This window comes from Oenanthe melanoleuca, chromosome 2 (assembly GCF_029582105.1).
Source record: "Oenanthe melanoleuca isolate GR-GAL-2019-014 chromosome 2, OMel1.0, whole genome shotgun sequence".
NCBI lineage: Eukaryota > Metazoa > Chordata > Aves > Passeriformes > Muscicapidae > Oenanthe > Oenanthe melanoleuca.
In genome coordinates this window covers 79,369,444-79,389,620 of record NC_079335.1, presented here as the reverse complement: position 1 = coordinate 79,389,620, position 20,177 = coordinate 79,369,444, and the positions used below count along the sequence as shown (strand labels likewise).

The following is a 20,177-nucleotide window of genomic DNA, read 5'->3' as shown; positions in this document are numbered from 1 at the left end:
AGTATCTAAAATGTGTTTATTTTTTTAATATATTGATTATATGCTATATAGAGTACAATTGTTTAATATTCTGTTAATTATATTTTGCTGACCTGGTTCTCAGAGGAGTGGTGCATCAAGGCTGCTTTTTTAAGGGGTACAGAAATAGGAGAAGTTCCTCAATTTAATATTAAGAGTGGGCAGAACAACAAACAACTTAGGAGAAGATAAAGACTTCTCAGGCTGGTTTTGTGCAATCCCCCAAAAAATGACAAACAACCTCCTCAAAAAATAAACCTTAAAAATTAGGACTTTAGGCTCTTGTTTAGGGGGCAACATTCTATCTGCTACAAATCTTACCCATTATTTTCTTTAGGGCTTTTTTTGTTCTGATCCTTTTTTATAAGAAGTGCTGTGGGGAAGACCTTTTCTCTTTCTTTTTTTTTTTTTGTGAAACCAGCAGCTTTAACTAACTAATTTTAAAAATTCAACTAATTTAAGTAAGTTAACTCTTAAAACTCTTAACTTACCAATTTTTTTTTAATTTTTTTTTTCTGGGGAGATAAAACTTTGTGTTCAGTCATCTTGTGTAAAGGGAAGCTGATAAGGATTTTTCCCTTGGAAAATATTTCTGTGTCTGAAAGTCAAGCTTTTAAGTAAGTTTTTGTTTTTCTAGAATAGATAGAGTGGCCATATATAGAATTGGCTTTGCTTATCCGTGTAGAAAATTATTCCTGTGAACAGTTCCACCAAGGTCGTTTGGAGGGTAAAAGCTTTGTTCTTGACACAGTTTTTATTGTTTTGTGAAGAGAATGGTGGGAGCTATTTCTGTAACACTGAAACTCATGAGTGCATCTTTACAGTGCTAAATGAGAAGTTCTGAGATGCAGGTAACTAAAGTAATGCCCTTTTTCTGAAACCTAAGACAAGCAAAACACATTGGCCTCATCCAGCTGATTGCAAAGTGGAGAGTAAGCAGGCACGTTACAAAGCAGCTTGACAGGTAATGGAGAAGTTGTTTACTTGAAGACAAACTGTGCACCTTCAGCTGAGTTTTTAAATATGCTGGGTAAGTGATCAAAAGCTCTGTGAGCAGCGTGTCTGCTACAGTGATGTGCAATTACTTACTCTCTACGTTTATAGAGCTGAAGCAAAAGTTGCCTTCATTTGCACTGTCCTTTTCAACAATGAAAAGAACTTCTGTTTTGAACTGTAAAAAGGGCAAAAGTCTCCTCATTATACAAGACTGTATTCCTCCTTGTACACATCAGCCTAGGAGCCTTTTCTGAGAGTAGCGTGACAGAGTTTTTTTTGATGCTGTTTAGTCAGTGTGATTGAATGGATCTAACAATGCCTTCATTTGCTTTGGGAAATCATGAACTAAAGTTAGGGAGGTAACCTGATCTTAGCAAATTGCTCAGGCATCTGGGTTCTTGGATGCCAGAATGCTAATCCTGATTTTCATTTCTGGTGTGATGCTTGACCAGAGAAAGTTGTTTTAAGTTCTTAGAAATAGTCAAAATAAATGTCCAGATGTTTAAAATTAAAATTTAAAAGGTTTTTGTTTTTTTCTTTGAGTGTTAGGTCAATTAACTTTGGTTTAGGTATTGTTGTTGCCAAATGTTTATAATAGTGTTAATGATTGGTTTAATATGCATCTTAATAACTTTGGAATGTTGTTGCTTCATGTTTCCTGGATAGTGTGAGTTTGAGGCAGTAAATTTTCCATGTGGCTGTTGTCAATTTCGTTGTATTTTGTTTTTTTCTCCTAGAAACCCAGCTCAGTTCGTATTGATCAACTAGACCGCGAACAATTCAATCCCGATGTAATTACTTTCCCTATTATTGTGCACTTTGGGATACGACCTGCTCAACTCAGTTATGCTGGAGATCCTCAGTAAGATGCTTTTCCTACTTCCTTTTGTTCAGGAACTCATTACTCTTGTTATTTGTGCCTTAAATAGGGCTTGGTTATGTGCGTAGTTGAGTCCAATATAAAGCTGAGCTCTTATGACATTGGACACAAGCTCCTGCAAATTAGAAAATATGAGGAATAACTTTTTCTCTGGAATAATTCAGGATCTGCTGAAGTAAACATGCATGCATGTGCAATATGAAACTTCTTAACCTGACAACAGCTCTCCTGGCTCCAGCAAAAGGTGGTTCCTCAAGCTCCACATTATTTCTCTGAGAGGCCAGTGGTGAGTTTTCAGAGAGAGAATAGCATAGCAGGAAGGCAGAGAAGGAGTTACCAAGCTACCAAATGTCTGTAACATATAGACTTCTGAGCCAGAGGATGTATTCAGGTAATTTTGTTAAACAGCCCTGAATGGATGTTTTTAAATTTCTCAAATCACTATTTGAGTCTTTTTATGCTACTGACAGGGAGAAGATTTCAGGTAATCACTTAACCAGTACTATTGTGCATCATATGCAAAAGTAATGATTTTTATTTCAGAGCTGCTGCTTGATTATTTAATTCTGTTTAAGACCTGTTCTTCAGGTCTCACATCTAATAAGGAATAATATAGTTTGATTACTTCATGATGTTTGTTTCTTGCATACTGCCATATCCTACTTAGTCATCTCTTTCTGTGCTTTGAAGGGTGATGTCTGTGTAGTGTTTCCTAGCTTGGAACCTTTTGCACCCATGCTACTTTTCTATCTTTTATATCCTGATAGAGTTTGGGATGAATATAAAGAAGGAGTGGAGGGTGAATCAGGGCTTCAGGCAGAGCAAGAAATACTGTTTCAGTGTGGATTGATCAAGGGATGCAAAAGTGATGATTGGATTTTGTTCCCAATTCTTTTCTTAATCTCTGGCCATTTCAGGAAATTCTTCTACTGGTTGGGACATCTGTTTTCTGCATGATGACAGTATAAAGCCTATTTCTGGTGCATGTGTTATTAAGGTTGTCTTTTTTCTTAATGCAGTGGTTTAGGAATGGTATTCCCCAATTTAGTAGTCCCATTTGTAACCACAAGCCACTCCCTTCCCCTTCCACTGAGAGACACAAAAAGGCAGAGATCACAGGTTGAGAGAAGAATGATTTACTGGAAAGAGCAATGAGACAAGAAAACAAACACAATACTAGTACCAAAAATGTAGAAGAGAAGATGATTTATGTGCAAAATGCTCAACAGGTCTGCAGTTTTGAGGCCCAAACTCATGTGCGTGTATGGCAGTTGTATTCTTTTGCAACTGCTTGCTGAGAATTTTAAATTCAATGTGGCTGGAAGTGGGAATATTGAGTGTTAATCCAGATAATAAAACAGGGTTTTTTAGCTTTGATATTCGTTTTATCTTTAAAACATATCTCTTTATCTTTTATTTTTCTTGTCCATAAAAAGGAAATAATTAGACCCAGAAAAATAAGAATCATCTCTACTTTGATGCTGAATTTATTAGTGTTTAAAGTTTAGTGCTTTTCACTGAAAATAGTATAAAAAGACAAAAATTATTCTTCCCACACATTTTTTTTTTTTTAATTTACTTCTGGGTTTGCTTTTTGGTTTGGGTTTTAACCTCAGAGCTGCTTACAGAATGTAGGTGTGTTCTGTTTTATCAAAGTAACAGAACATTTTTTCTGAAAGACCTCTGTGGTGCCATCATAAATGTCAGGCTTAATTCTGGTGTATGTGCACCCAGAAGGGATTTTCCTTTAATGTGTCTTTTCTTTTTGTAATGGTAATATGTTTATTAATTCTCAAACTTAATTGCTATAACAAAGCTTGTTTCATCCTTATCAACACTTGTAGAAAAATGTGTATTGTAGATCACAGTTTCAGGTTCTTGTTTTTGGGTTGAAACTTCCTCAAGGCATTTGTTCTTTCTGTTTTGGTTGATTTGTTCATTAACTCATTTTTCTTTTTCGGGTGGTGATTTGTCAAAAATAGATGTGCTGTTCTGCAGATTGCAAAAGTGCAGTAAACGAAGCATGCAAAAAATCTATGGATTGACCATTTCAGATGTGTTTGCAGACTGAAAAAATACCTGTATCTCCACAGGCTGAGGGTATACATTCAAGAATGCTGCAGAGAAATAGCTGGGGAAAAAATGCCAATAAGAAAACATTTGTTTGTATGTCTGTGAATGTGGGGTGTTGGGAAGATTATGAAATAGTAAAATACCTGCTGCTTTATTGACTGCTAAGCTACTAACATGAAAACTTCCTAATCAAACCACTGCTCTAAGTTGTTGCTGGGTAGGATCTTCTTTTATAATGTGAATACGAGTGAAAACTAACTTGGGTAAACTTCTTTCCTCTGGCTTCTAACTCCCTGCTGCCTATTCAAAGTCTGCTTTATGGATTGTCCTGAATACAGAGGTTACATGTTGAAGGTAGCACTGTTTCCTAAGAGACACAGGGTCCCTGTCATGATTCGCTTTGTTGCTCCTCCCATTGTAACTTTTGAACCTGTTGGTCAACTGCAGCTGAATATAATGGTGGGATGTTGTCTTCAAATGGAGTAAGTTCTTATAAATTAGGTGAAAGTTTGTGCTAGATCACTGAGGGACTGCCCCCCAAGGAAAATGCTGTAATTGGGGTTCATGTGTAATTGGACACCACCAAAATAAGAAAAGGCCAGGTGGTTGGAGAAAAGCAGAAAACCTAAGTATGTGCCAATCACAGAAATAACTTGAATTGCTCTTTCCATTCAGCACAAACCCATAGGGAGCAAAACTTTCTTTGCACTTCTCACAGAATAACTTCATGTTGCATATGACTTACAGAGCTCTTCCTCATGTACTTCATGAAAGTGTTTGAGCAGGTGTAAGGACAGACACTTCTGGGGAAGGGTGTAGACCTTTGCAGTGAGTGATAGGTAAACTGTGTGGAGAAGAAGGAGTTTTCACCTGCCTGAATTGAGTTAAGGGGCAGGCACAACTTTTCAGCATGCAGAAGTGCCCATTTGGAGAGGATGGGTGGGTGTCTGGGAAACCTGGGGTCTGTGCTGATCTTGGCTGTTCTTTGCCTCACTCTGCACAGTGATGCCTCCTCTCTGCTACTTGACCCGCCCTGATGGAGCAGCTGCCCAGGCACTTTCACCTCTTAGAACATGCTTTGAGATTAGCAAAGAGGTGCTTGTAGACATTACTTGTGTACCTTACATGCGTTTTTAGCAGTTGGTGTGTTCCTGATGACAAACAGGGAGAGACTTCTGTTCATTGACCAAAACACTTGTTTTCTGGTTTTGTCCTCCAGATACCAAAAGCTGTGGAAGAGTTATGTGAAGCTGCGTCACCTACTGGCTAACAGTCCCAAAGTCAAACAGGCTGATAAACAGAAATTATCACAGAGAGAGGTATTCTGGACCTTCCTATGACTGATAATTGAGCATTGTAATTCAGGATGGAATACAATAACTGCCCTGTTTATGGAAACCATAAAAATCCTTTACAAAGATTTTCTTTCCAGACTTTTAACACAGATTTTATTTTTATCTGTGCTTGTTATTGAATGGAGGTTTTTCCTTTTTTCAGCTGTCAAACTGCTGCAAATTTTTTACCCAATTATAGAAATTATTGTTATGGAACCATAACTTCTTAGTAGCTGTTGCCATTAGTGGTTTCAAGAATTAGCATAGAGAAGGACTTTTTATTTCATAATGTACTTTTAACTGGCTCATAATTTTAAACACTTTTCTTCTGAGATAAAAACTACCACACTTGTGTGCATAAGCCATAATTTATTAGGTGGTATAGTGACATCACTTAGGATCTTTGACTTGAAATCATCTGGTTGTTATATGATAGACAAGAAATTTTTCTCTTTTTGTTTTTTCCCCACAAATTGATGAGCAATAAGAATTTCCTAAGTGCAAATGCTCAGCCAATAGGGAATTAAAAGCAGGAAAACAAAGACTCCTAAATATAGCCTAAACCAACCTATCTATTTCTGTAAGCCCACAGACTGAAGCTTTGAATTTGTCTGGTGCCTGTCTATCAGGCACTCTTAATTTGACAACCTAGGTAAAGAATACATAGAGGAAAAATTAACCTCTTGAGTGCAGGATGGTATTTAATTAAGCGGTGTTGTATTTTTATTTATTGATTAGAAACACTAATTATTCATAAGATCATAGAATACCCTGAGTTGGGAAGGACCCATGAGAATCATGGAGTGTGATTCCTGAGACTTCCGTGGTTTATTGGGGAAGTCTCAGAAATTGCACGTTTGGAATTACTTTCAGTTGCAGTAAGTGTTTGATACATATGACATTGTACCTGATTTTTTTAATTGTTACAAATCATAGTATGCTGTTGTGCAAGCAAGAGTGTTAGTAAGTGTTTTATTTATGCTGATATTAAATAAGCCCTTGGCTTCCTTACTTGTAAATGGAAGAAAAAAACAAAACCAAGAACCCACAACATTGTGACTGAGCTGTGCCACAGTCATAAAAGAAGAAAAAGATTTGTCCCTATAGGAGAAGATTTTCTTTGCCACAGCTGCGTACAGAGCAAGTAAAAGATCATTGTTTTTATAGACATATTTTTATTAGGGGGTAATGGACTGCTCATTTGTAAAATTGTAGTGGATTGTTTGTGAGGCCGTGATCAAATTTTTCTCCAGAAGATAAAACGTTCCTTTGTTATTTAGCACTTGCTGTGGACTGCTGATTTTTGTTTCTAGACTGTATTATTGAGGATAATGAGTTTTACAAGTGGTTTGCCAAGAGGGCAGCATATATGGCTGAAGCAGAAACTATGTGAAGATAATCTATATATTTGCCAGTGGAGGTGTCAGTAACTCAGAAGGAGCTGTAGGACTGTACATGACTGGTACATCAGCTTTTAAAAATTATGAATCATATATTATGGAGTGCTTCTGAGCCAGTCAGACTGAAATACAGCCAGGTGTAGCACCTTTCTCAGGAAAAACTCAATGACACACCCTTGACAATGCACAAGGGGTACAGTGCTGGCAGCATCTCTGTTCCTCTGCCATCAGTCATCCACCACTGTGAGGTTGTACAATGATATTATTTGTGACAAGGTCATGCCTGGGGCTTTGTTCCTCTAACCCAGCTTTGAGCATTTACAGCAGGTGCATAAATTAGGGCCTGAAGGCTCACTTTGAAGTCAGTGGAGGGAGAAATGCATTTTTGAAGCCATTTATCCCCTTCACTGAATATAAAAGGAACCAGGGCTAACTAGTGTCCTACCCTAGACACCTCTGTATCGAGGTGTCTGAGGTTTGATGTATCTATGTCTGGACAGATGAACCTGTTGGAATTGCTCTGTGAGTCTCTGCAAATCAAGAAACAGATCCTGTTCCTGCCCAGATATGCTCACAGGCTTCAAACTGGGAGCTGGGAAGAGACAGCTTTGAGCAAATGCCCTGTGATGAAAAGGAAGAGGAGAGGCAGGATAAGTTGCAGCTTTGAAGAGCTTTGTATTCTGAAGAAGACAGAGCACGGAGGGGAGTCCTTATTGTTAGTTCATGCTGTGTGGGGAGCTTGCACACCCCAGGGCTTTGTAGTATTGGAACCAAGAGATTCTAACCCAGGACCCATTTATTTTTTGGGTTTTTTTAATTTCATTTTTGCAGAAAATATTTTCTTTTAATGATACTGTCAAAATTTTTTAATGATTCTGACCCTTTCGTGGTTTCTAGAGACAAATTGTTTGCACACCACCAAACAGCTAGTGGTAAAGGTAAAACATATTTTTAAATTTTTTATTGAAATAAAATTGGTAGATTTCAATCAGGATAGTCTCCAGGACTGGTAATTGCTGACCCCTCTCCCGGACTGGGTATAGTGACATAGCTGAACAAGAACTATTGCAAAGTTGTCACCTCTGTTCTCTCCTTGTCTACCAAAATTCCTTGTCCACACTGTATTCCAGCACATCTGCCAGTCTGTGGCTGAGAGTTATCAGATCTGTGTCAGCCTTAGAAGCTGCTCACCAAAACTGAACTTCACGTGGGTATTGTGAACGTGCTGGTGTGTGCATTGCTGTGCTTTGCTGTAGCAAGTTCTTCACAGGAGCTCTGGTCTCTCCCTGCTTAGGAAGCACTGCAGAAAATTCGTCAGAAGAACACAATGAGGCGTGAAGTGACTGTGGAGTTGAGCAGCCAGGGATTCTGGAAAACAGGGATACGCTCTGACGTCTGCCAGGTGAGTGAACTGGAGAGATGTATTTGCTTTCTTTATAGCTGCCATTTACCTTTGCAAGGGTTTGTTCTGGGCTGAAGAACCAAATGGAAATGAATACCTCAGTAATATCTATTGAGCTAGGAAACTATTCTGCCCCTTCTATACACACAGAAAAGGTAATTTAAAATTTTATGCCGTGGTTGATTAGTGCAAGGGAGAGAGGTTAGGAATGGTCTGCTTGAAGCTGGAGGTTTGCCAAATGTTGATTCTAGTGTGGGACTCTTAATCCATCAGCTGGTTTGTTTTAGATATTTTAATTTTAATATGTTTTAAAATTTAGATAGCTTTTAAAAACAGCCCAAGTTTTACAGTAAAGCATGAAGACATATCTTTTTACTTGAAAGAAAGTTAAAAAAAACCTAAAACCCCACCACAGCTAACTTTTGGATTAAAACAGGTTAGCCTCAATACAAAGATTGTCTTTCAGATACTGTTCAGTATCTGTCTTTCAGATACTCTGTTTCATATGCATGACATCTCCAAAGAACATATCTCTGTCAAATCCTTTTCTGGAGCAGTTGACAGCAACCAGCTTTGTGATGTGATAAAAATGCGATTTTTACTTAATTTTGTATTAGTAAAATTTGAGTAGTTATAACAGCCATATAATTATACTAGAGATATACTTGCATTATTTTTTAGCTGTTGTTTTGGAGATGTTATTTAAGAATTAAGTACATGCAAATTAATAATTAGCTTTATTAGTGAATAAAGTAGGGAGGTCTCTAGGCAAGGGAATAGGTAGAAATTCTTTTGTAATCTTAGAATTCTGAGGCCAAAGAGGGAAATTCTGGAGTGAGAGAAATGCTAGAAATTGCATTTCTTCTGTCTGAAACATTTTTTGTGATTCTGCTATTGCTTCTGAAGTAGAAGGAGAACAGTGGCACAGTATTTTCTCACATAGCTGAGGAAAATTACAGCCCTTTCCTATCTTTTTGTTGTGAACTGTTATCTATTTTTACAGCTAAGTAAACAGTGTAAATTTCCAATTTAGGCACTTCAAAACCATTCTGTGTTATTCATAATATCTCTTGTGATTCATCTCCTAATGTCTTGGATATTCCTGTTTCAGTTTGTTGAAGGACAGCAAACACCAAAGAATGATAGAAGTAAAGCTATTTCACAATATTTGTGCCCATCTGCATCTAAATCAGCCAGTTCTGGTATGAAGGTCCTTTGATTTGATTTCTTTGAGAGGCCAAGAATAGGCAACTGTGTGTCTGTAAAATGAAAGATTGCCACTGTTGCTACATGCTTTTTCCCAGATTAAAGAAGACCAAAACTAAATACGCATAAATCAGCTCTGGGGGCAGAACTCAAGTGCTGTGATTTAAAATTACTGCTTTTAAAAGCATTGCAGTTTAGGAGATTGAAACTCTTTTAAGTCACTTGTGATAGCTTATAGTTGCTCTGAGTTTCATGTAGCCTTAATGACAGTGGTCATTGCTGTCTTGGAAATGAACTGCTTGAAAGGGGAGGAAAATTGGTGAGTGAAATGTTCAAAAAAAGTGTAAAGTGTCTGAGTTCTGACAGGCTCACTGGAAGTTACCCAGTATATCAAGTGCAGTACTTGGCCACTGAGCTGAGCAGCACTTAATGCACAGAATAATAATTAATACACTTATGTGGCAGGATCTGGCCATGCTGAGAAGACACCACCTCTGTTCCCCCTCTCCACCCACACCACTGTTGCTTGCAAGCCCTCAACAGCAGAGTAGAGCATCTCATGCATTCCATAATATTTCAGCTCACCTGCTTCCCCTTAGTAGCTTCAGGTCAGGAACACCTGCTGTCCTGAGGGATGATGGTGGCACTGTCTGAGGGCACTTGAGAGAGTCTCTGCCTTGCCATGTTAGCTGCAGAAAAAAACAGAACATGCAAAATATTTGAAATCATACATATTTTAAAAACATCTCTTCTAAAGAGATAAATACATAAAACATCAGAATAGCCATTGTCCAAGATGGCAGATGTTGATTGAATCAGTCAATCAATCCATCAAGTAGTTAGTGCCAGAAAAGCAGCATTTTGTCAATATAACTTCAAGAGTCATAGTCTTTCTGTGTGCTCCCAGGGGTCTTTGTTCACTGCACCACAGCTGATAAAAGTCTGAAACTTGGTGATTCAGTCCTCAAATGCAGGGACACATATTGGTATAAAAAATGTTAAATGTTGTTTGAGGAGACTCTTTCTGTCTAGTATGGTGGAGCATAGAGGAGGGAAGCAGAGTTGTCCTGTGAAACAGTTTCAGGTTTGGTTGTTTTGGTGTTTTTCAGTTAATTTCTTCCATGAAGGAACACACAGGAAGCACACCTGTACAGTTTTTATGGAGATAAAGGGGATGTTCTTACAATTACCCCAGAAAAACTCTAAAAAGTGACATGGTAACAAAATCAAACTTCACCTACACTTTCTAATTCTGCTTGGAGTGGTTTTATATTTTTCTGCCATTTGGAGATCCAAGGAGTCTTTTTCTTGCTGTTAGCTGATTATTTCATTTGAGAGTAAAGGACCAGGGAGGAGTTCCTAGTCAACAGCAGCTGAACATGAGGCACTGCATGCCCAGGTGGCCAGAAAGGCCAATGGCATCCTGGCCTGTATCAGCAATAGTGTGGCCAGCAGGAGCAGGGCAGGGATTGCCCCTGTACTGGGCACTGCTGAGGCTGCACCTCCAATCCTGTGCCCAGCTCTGGCCCCTCACTACAAGGACATGGAGAGGCTGGAGTGAGTCCAGAGAAGGGCAATGGAGCTGGGGAAGGGTCTGGAGCACAAGTCTGATGAGGAGCAGCTGAGAGAGCTCAGGTTGTTTAGGCTGGAAGAAAAGAAAGTTCCAGGGGGGACCTTATCACTCTACAACTGCATGAAAGGAGGGTGCAGCCAGGTAGGAGATGGTTTATTCTCCCAGGCAGGAAGTGACAGGACCAAAGGAAATGGTCTCAAGTTGTACCAAGGGGGCTTAAGATTGGATATTAGGTATAATTTCTTCGCAGAGAAAGTGATTATTTTAATAGGTTACCCAGGAAAGTGTTGAAGTCACCAGCCGTGAAGGTATTTATATAAAGATCTTTGGGACATGATTTAATTGGTGGAGTTTACAGTGTTACTGTTGCAGTTGGACTTGATAAGCTTAAGGGTCTTTTCCAATCTAATGATTCTGTGATTACCTTCAGCTCTGTTCTCAGGAATTTCATGGTCTTGTACTTAAACAGAAAGTCTTGCCATTGGTTAGTCTTAATTTTTGATCCTGTAACATTCACCAGTTTTATATTTTCTGCTGTTCTGTCATTAGTGAGCTGCAGAAATCTGTAACATCATTTATTCTGTAAATTATACATCATCTACTTTGTGTGCTTGTTTTTGTTGCTTCTCTCCATGCTATACACTCATTTTCTCTAATCATACACAATCCTCTTTCTGAATTAATTGTGACAGCCTTCAGATTTTAGTGCCCTTAAAACACACCTTTATTTTGAATATATTCATGTCATGTCAGTAATAGGAATGATTGGAAAAAAATAGTTCACAAATGGTCCATGGATAAGTCTTTAAATCCTGCATTTCTCCTGTTTCTCTTTTAATTTTTTATGGAAGAATTGTGGTGTTGATATCATACTTGCTATACTACTCTACTGATAAACTATTCTACTTGCTTATTTCAAACCAGATGCATCAAAAGTCAATGTTAGGGTAGAATTCCATCTTTGAAACACTGAGAGAGGGGTCTGCCATTGTTACAAAATAGTGTCGGGTTTTTTTTCAATTTTATTGACATTTTCCCCAACAGGAAAACATTGTCTTTTTCGTAGACAAACAGTAACTTTTCTGATATTTTTTAGCACATTAAATGTGCCAGACTGCAGCATTTCAGAAATGCCGTAATTCTTCCTCAAAAGGAAGTGAAGCAAGGCACAACTGTGCTTGAAAATTGAGTAGCTACTGTTGTTTGGTGAAAGCTGGCTGAAATGGTGTAAAGTGTTTCTTCCTTAATGTAATGAGGCAGAGGGGAAGTGGTATTTCTTCATTCTTGAAGCAGGGTGTTAAATGAAAAGATACAAACATGTAGCACAGTCATAGCTTCTTGAAATTTGCTGTTACTGGTGACCAGACATTTTTTACCTCATTGAAGTTGCTTAAATTGAAGATTTGGTTTATATATTTATTCCTTCAGTCTAGGCAGGGCTGTGGAGATAAAAACATATGGTTAATTAAGTACTTTGATAAATGAAGGATGGGAATCTACGATTTTCTTTTTCCTCATTTAAACCAAAACAGTAAACTAAATGTTGTAACAACTGAGATGTGTTTGTATTTTTAGCTCAGTCGACTGAGTTCTCTGTGCACTGAAGTTCAATGATCTTGCTTGTTGCCTTTGTTTTCTCAGCATGCAATGATGCTTCCTGTCCTGACCCACCATGTGCGCTACCATCAGTGTCTGATGCACTTGGACAAATTGATAGGCTACACTTTTCGAGATAGGTGCTTACTGCAGGTAAGATATGAAAAGAAAACCCTGACTTCTTGCTGGTTTCTCTTCATGATGTTACTGAGTTCATCCATAGTGCTGAAATGCACAGCATTGCCACAGCTTGGATGAACCTCATTACTTGTGCTGCAGAACTTTCAAGAGTTTGTTTTCCCAAAAAGAGATAGCTACTGTCACATAAATATTACACCTACCTTTGCTCTCATGGTAGATCTGAATTTGCTTGTAATGTGTAGCAGGACAAAAATTTAGTCATTGAAAAGACTGTCAAGTACTCATTTCTGGTAAGTTCCTTTTTTCAGGTATTTTTAGAGAATACAATGTTATTCTGCAGATTCTGTTATTCTTGTTTTTATAGACAGGTGTTCCAAAGAGAATAATTAAAACAGTGCCCTCTTTTTTGCATTTGTAGCTAGTGAATAGAAGTTTGCAAACTTCTGTTCAGGTCTTGAGTTTTGCAAGTATTTTTTTATTAACAAGCAGGAACTGGAGGGGAGAATTTCTTACTTGTTTTAGATGCATCCATGTCACATAATCAGCCTTTTATGTTAGTGCATATTTGGAACTGATTACCTCTGAGCAACCTCTGAGGCTGTTGCTTGGCATGGTGGCCCCTTTCCTCTTAGACTTTTTATGAATTTGCTGAAGGAAAATGGGAACCTCTTTTCAGAATTTCCTTCTGAATTGAGCGTCATCTCTCTCCAATGACTGGACTAAGTTCAAAACATGGCAGTTTCTGTATTTCTTTAGAGATTTTACTCCCAAATTATTTTAAGGAAATGTCTTTTCTCACAGCTTTTCTGGTTTCTAGAATTTGTTTTCCAGGCCTTTTCCTACTGCAAGTTATATTAAACATTGAGCATCTTCTAGGATTTGGTTGTTGGTTGTTTTTTAGTTTTAATGTCAAAGATAAAAATGCAGTGATGAAAACTTTCAAAGTGTTGAGGCCAAACACACAAACCAACAAGTTAAAAAAAGAGATGAAAGCATAAAAATCAAGTGTTTAAGCATTAGTATTGTTTGTTTATAACAAATGTGCTTTGTAATGCTTTGTCCCTACACTCATTTATTTAAAACCTACAAACATTTTCCATAAGAGGAAGAGCTTTTTAAAAATGTATATAGTATCAGTCATCTGCTTGAGCATAGGCAGTATTAGATGTATAATTCTGCCTTGATTGTTACCCAGTTTTATCATGGTGCATTCTTTTTAAAGTACAAGCAGGTTAAAAAAAGATTACTCTTAAGTTATCTATTCAGAAAAACTGTAATGTGTCATCTACCCCACATGGAGCAGAATTTGAAAATGCACAATTATAACAAACTTAGTAATACTATCAAGGAATTAAAAAGGACTTGGAGAAAATTCTTAATGTTGATTAAATATAATTTTGCTCTTTAAGTTTTATGTTTAGAAAGCAACAGACAATGTTTGAATGAATTACTGAATGTCTTTGCTCACAGTCTGCAGCAGCAGTCCTGCATGTGTGTCAGAAGTAACTTTCTGCAGCTTGCATTTTCCAGTGTTTGCTCTTTTTTATAAACAAGTTTTGTGTGCACATACTTTTATACAAGCACAATATTTTGATCTGTGTATGTGCAAAGAGGGAGAAAATGTGTGAGTTTGCAGGATGGAGTTCTGAAACACAAGCTGTAGTTCTATTTGCTGCTGCCATTACTGCAGTGGTGGTGTCAGCAGCAGAGTAGCTTTTGGTAATCCTTGGTGGTACAAAGGTAAAACAGAGGGCCAATGCTGCCATTCCTCTTCTATTTGAAGAGTGAGTCCTCTATAGTCACGAGGGAAAGATTTTCTTTGATTAACTCTGTCAGGAATGAGGTACTTGTTGTTGTTTCATTTTTTGAGCTAGGAGAGTTTTATAGATATTTAAGTAATGTAAATATGCATGGTTGAGAAGCTCTTTTAATTGCTTATATGCTTAATATGAATATTTATAGATCAGTGTTAGAGTGAATATATTTTTAAATAAGCAAATGTATTGAAATCAGGTCAGCAAAGCTAGTAAGCAAAAGTCTTAAGGCAAATTGACAGTTCATGCTTTTTCTCTTCTAAACTAATTTTTCTTTAAAGAAAAAAATGATGAAAGTTAATTAGTTAAATTGATGAGTGAGCATAAATGTTCCTTCTTTCTGACATCTGAAATAGTTCACCCTACATTTAAATTGCTGGAACCAAGTTTCTGATTGACTACCTCACTTTGTAACCTTTCTTCAAACTGAAAAATAACTTAGTAGCTACCGTTCTAAAATGTTTTGCTTTCATTTGTAAGAATGCATTTAATACTTTTTTTTCCTGTATGTGATGCACTATAGCTTGCAATGACTCACCCAAGCCATCATTTAAACTTTGGGATGAACCCAGATCATGCCAGAAATTCCTTATCCAACTGTGGGATTCGACAGCCCAAGTATGGAGATAGAAAAGTTCACCATATACACATGAGAAAAAAAGGTATGCTATTTACAGCACTATCATTTTTCTCTTACCTCACGCTTAATGAGTAAGAACACCCTTTGTTGCATCATCATTTCCTTGGCCATTGTTCTTTGGAGAGATGCCTTCAGTAGAGGATTTCAGTTATACACAGACACCGGTGAGGTCTTTCTAAAAGGCTGGATTTTGCAAATTAGTCAATAAGTAAGGAGCTGAGAACAAGCAAGGGTAATAAATGGGAGGATGTATTTGGTTAGATTTTTGGCAAGTACTGTTTTCTTAATTTGCTGCTCAACACGGTGAACAAACTGGAATATATTTTGTAAATGTGTCTTACTAATGTGACCATGTGGTGTGTCTCCTGCTAAATATTCCTCACCCCTTTAAAGTATTATCAGTGATAATGAAGTAAATTGTTTGTTGCTTGTGTAATGTTTAGAAGTCCTTCTCATGCAAAGGTGGTATTTATCTGGCTCCTGAATGCTAAAATTCAATACTGTTGTAATGGGGCTGTGGTCAGTTAGGCACAGAGCACTGCTAAGGATTACACGTGATGCAATAAACCCTGTAAATAACAGGATAATTTTGTGTACAGCAATTGCAAAGTAACATTTTGAGTAATTGTTTACTGCATTTATTCAAAGTGAATTAGTGGCTGTTTACTTAATAGTGCATTGTTTATGTTTCTAGGGATAAACACCCTGATAAATATTATGTCCCGTTTGGGACAGGATGATCCAGCTCCTTCCAGGTAATGAAAATAGTTGTTTGCAAGTAGGGAAGCTGCTGCAGAGGGAGATACTTAATAGAAACAACTGACTTACTGGCAGCAGCAGCTTTGGCAAATAGTTGAAGTGAAAAGCCATTTTGAATTGACTTTTATATTATGAAGGTGTGCTGAACCTCCATTAGCAGTGGCATAGTAAATGTTTGGTCATGCCTGCAGGAAACATCTGAGGAGGGTTTTAACAGATAATTCTATCATTTTTGTTGATCCCTGAAATGAGGAGGACTAAAAGGCTACATTTTTGCTTTCTGCAGAAAAAAAAAATAAGATTTGTTATTGTTGTTATCAGTGCCATAAATTGGGTTCTTCATAACATTTTCTCGCAGTAGTACCTTCCTAGCATGGCACCTTGTTAACAGGAATTTGGTGCTGAACATGGGCTTTGCTGATTTACTGTTCCAATTTAAAGACAGATGCAAAACCCATTAATGTTGTAATGCAATAATTTGTAAATGACCACTAAGAATTCTGTGCATATAAATAGAGTATAAGATGTGGTTTACAGCCACAGGCACCATATATAGCTGAATTTGAATACACAAAGTGCTTAAGGCTAATGCAAGAAATAGTTGCATGTGAAATCTCTTAAATGCATGAACTAGGTGGCAGTGTGTATTTTAGTCAGCTAGTGCTCTAGCCAAACCTTTCAAGAGCCATCATTTCAGAAGAAGCTTGGGAATAGGAGAAATTTAATTCTGCATAAATTATTCTTGCACTGTTCCCTAAATGCTGTTTCAGCTAGACCATGGGCTTTTCTCTTCAAGCTTATTTGAGTCCTCTAAAGATAATATAAGGCTAAATAGCATTAATTCTTGTGAAATAACACAAAAATATAAAGTCCCCTTTCTGAGAGAGGTGTATTTTCAGTTATGTTGCTACACAGAGTTGTTTTAGATTTGCTCACACATTACTGCTTTATACAGCAGAGGTACTTGAATTCTTTCAGGCCTTAACAAAGGCCTCCTATTTCAGAAATTGCACTAATTATATAATTGTTGGGGGAGTGAAAATCACAATAAAAGCTACCAAACACTTGACAAGGATCTTCTGGATTAAAAAAAAAAAATCGTGTGGCAATAGCCTTGATTCTGTTACAATCATGTGTGGAATCAAAAATGTTGCTTCTTACTTGTTTTGATGTCTAGAGCAGAAATTTGTATGTATTTGAAGACAAGCTCACATTTTTCTTCAGCTGCTTGCCCTTTTAGTCCTTTGAATATAAGCAGGCAGACAGCTTGAAGGGAATTAAACTTTATGCAAAACAAAGGTAAATCAGGACCAGTGATGAAAGAAAGCAGTAAATAAAAAAATTCCAATAACTTAATGGTATCTTTGGATGCATCTCCTGGTATAGCCATTTTTTCTTTGGAGCTCAAAGGAAGTTACAGAAAACCATTTAAAGGTGCTGTGAAAAATCCAAGTTCTGATTCCCTCTGCCGTACCAAGATCTGCTGCAGGATCGTCCTGCCCACCAGGTGTTGATGGTAATTAGAGCTCCTGAGTATCATGCACAAGGCTTGGAACAGGCTGTTTGTTTCAATCACCTGGTGCCCTCTGATGGATAGAGAAACCTGACTTCAGTGCCAGGCAGCAGTCCTGCTTCCTTTCCCCATTTTGTGAAGCTCTGGCAATGGCTCGGAACAGAACATAGGGAAATTTTGAAGGTGGTGGTTTCAGTCCTGAGTTTCACAATTCACATAGATGTTACTCTGTTTTGGAAAGGATTGTAATCCAGAGAGGGTGGGGGAAGCTGCAAAAATGACTGGCTAATTAGCAATCAACTCTGATTTTTTTTCTGTTTTAATTGTGTTGTGTAAATAATCAACATGTATTACTTAGGTTATCGTGAATTTTAAAATGCCTTTTTCAGGATTAACCACAATGAGCGTTTAGAATTTCTGGGAGATGCTGTGGTGGAGTTCTTAACAAGGTAAATGGGGAATTCTTCAACAGTTCTCACCTTTGTATGTTATTATTGTAGTACTGTGTTTATTGAACTTTTCAGTGTCTACTTTCCCTGTGTATGTTTGCAGTCCTGCCTGATATTTAGACCTGCACATCTGCAGACAGCTCTCTTGATAGTCCTTTCAGTGGCTGTGATAAAACAAGAAAGATTGGAAAATAAAAAGCTAGAGTTTCTGTTTCATGGAGTGCAATTTCAAGTTGATTTGGGTTAGAGATTATTCAGCTATAGACAAGTTGAACTTTGCACCCTTTTTTTAAAGGAAAGATGCTTTTCCTAGCATGCTATTTTTTTTCATGAGTTCTTTTTGTCTAGTTGCAAAGGAGAGGCATTTATAGGTGATGTTGAATGTTGTTGTTCTTATATTTCCAGTAATTAGGGCTGTAGCTTCCATAACAGCTTAAATAGTTAAGCACAAATGCAATTTATTCAAAAGTAATTAAAGAACCTCATGGTTCATCAAAAATTGCTCCAGTTGTGGCTTGAGTATTCTGAAATCAGTGAAAAATACAGGCACATAATTAGTGCATAATTATCTCCATTGTTCTACCTTTATAGAGGCAAACAGGTTGCACAGTATAAGGATTATAATCTATTTTCATCTGCTTTGTTCTGCTGTCTTTAATAGAGGTGTAGTCTTGTTTACTGCTAATTTGCTCTTTAAGACAGTTTGTTACATGAACAACGAAACTGCTTTTCTATCTCTTTACTAGCCATTAGCCACATGATATTAAAAACTCTTAGCCTATAAAGGTCTCCACTGCCCTTAAAACTCATGGCCTTTTCTCTCATACAGCAGTACAGGCTGATAAGATGGAAGACTTGCTGATTAAAATGTCTTGCATTTTTCATTGTCATTGTTCATCAACCATCAGTTCACTTTCTGAGCTAACTTTTGTCTCTATTGAGAAAAAAAATGAGCTCCATTTCTGTTCAATAGAGCATGTAAGCACCTATTTAAGTCTGATTTTTTTTCCTACCTCTTTTAACTTCAGGTGCCTGCTGTTGTGAATTAGATTCCCTCTAAATTTTATAGCAGTTTTTGTCCTTAAATAATTTTGCATCCATCTGCATTTTTCTCCCTGTGTATTGGCTTAATAAAATATTTTAATAATTAGTGCCATACAGTGCCTTAATTGTGGAATGTTGAAAACCATCTATGTGTTAACTTTTTTCAACATGGGTTTGATAGTCATACATGAAAGTATCAAAAATCATTTATTCATTACTCAGATCTTGATGGGATCAGTGAATTACTTGTTTTGTTTCTGCTTTTTGCAGTACCTTGCTAGCATGATGCCAAATATCATTAAAGGCTGTTAAAAGCTTGCAATTTTTACCTTTCTTTTTTTTTCTTTTTTGTGGTTTGTAGTATAATGACTTCACACATTTGATAAATCCAGGCTGTTGAGTTCTGTTCTTTGTTTTCATTAGCATCTGTTAAAGTACTTTAAGAAATGTGTATAAACAGATATCCCATTGGCAGCAGCATCACCTGAGAGCAGTGTGTACCCACAGCACGGCATTTCTCAAGGCTAAGGCTTCCCTTGTGCTTTATTCCTCAGCTTCCTCTAGGTGTCAGCTGTGCTGAACCCTCTGCTGCTGCTGACAGACAGAAACCTGAGATGAAGGAACTGCAGGCTGGGAAACAGCACTCTTCCTCCTCTGCTGCCAGTGCTATCCTGCGTGTAGGATTGGGCGTAGTTTGAATGTTTCTGTCTTTACCTTACTTCAAGCTGAGTTCCACTATGGGAAGGGACCTGTATTACCCACTAGGGTCTGAGAGAAGGGCACAGTTCTCTACAGGTGTATCTATGTATTAATAAAATGCTAACAGCACCTGGTTTGCTTTTTGTTTTGCCAGTGTCCACTTATACTACCTGTTTCCCACCCTGGAGGAAGGGGGACTAGCTACGTACCGCACTGCCATTGTGCAGAACCAGCACCTGGCCATGCTGGCTAAGGTACAGCTCTCTGTGTCTGTGTTTGACATCCATGGGGACAATACTGAGTGCCTGGACTGCTGCTTGAGGGAGCTGCCTGCTTTGAACATCACTTTTTTTGCTGCGTTTTGTGTGTAAGGTTTGGGATGCAGGAACCCTTTTCAGTTTGAAAGTAGATTTTAAAGATAAAGGACAACTTTGTGTTTTCTCCAAAGCATTTTCTTTGGGAAAAGTGATTTTTGCAGGCATAAAGATAAGTTTTTAGCTTTTGTTGAAGGTATTCCTATACTTGCCTTTAATTTGCACAAGTAATGAAGTGAAGAAAAGGACTCCAACTTATAAACGTGTTGTTAAGAGAGCTTTCTGGTAGAATATGTAGGGAGAATATGGCAATGTGGAGATAGAAA

General features: G+C 37.6%; 1 protein-coding gene across 1 annotated transcript in view; it reads left to right on the top strand.

Annotated features, from left to right (window-relative positions):
- DROSHA (drosha ribonuclease III) overlaps positions 1–20,177 on the top strand; it is a 73,784-nt gene that overhangs the window by 28,237 nt on the left and 25,370 nt on the right. Inside the window, exons 15-22 of the mRNA XM_056483827.1 lie at positions 1,752–1,876; positions 5,187–5,286; positions 7,996–8,103; positions 12,524–12,631; positions 14,957–15,095; positions 15,768–15,828; positions 17,735–17,794; positions 19,692–19,791. Of these exons, the coding sequence (XP_056339802.1) occupies positions 1,752–1,876; positions 5,187–5,286; positions 7,996–8,103; positions 12,524–12,631; positions 14,957–15,095; positions 15,768–15,828; positions 17,735–17,794; positions 19,692–19,791 (801 nt within the window). The remainder of the gene's footprint in view (positions 1–1,751; positions 1,877–5,186; positions 5,287–7,995; positions 8,104–12,523; positions 12,632–14,956; positions 15,096–15,767; positions 15,829–17,734; positions 17,795–19,691; positions 19,792–20,177) is intronic.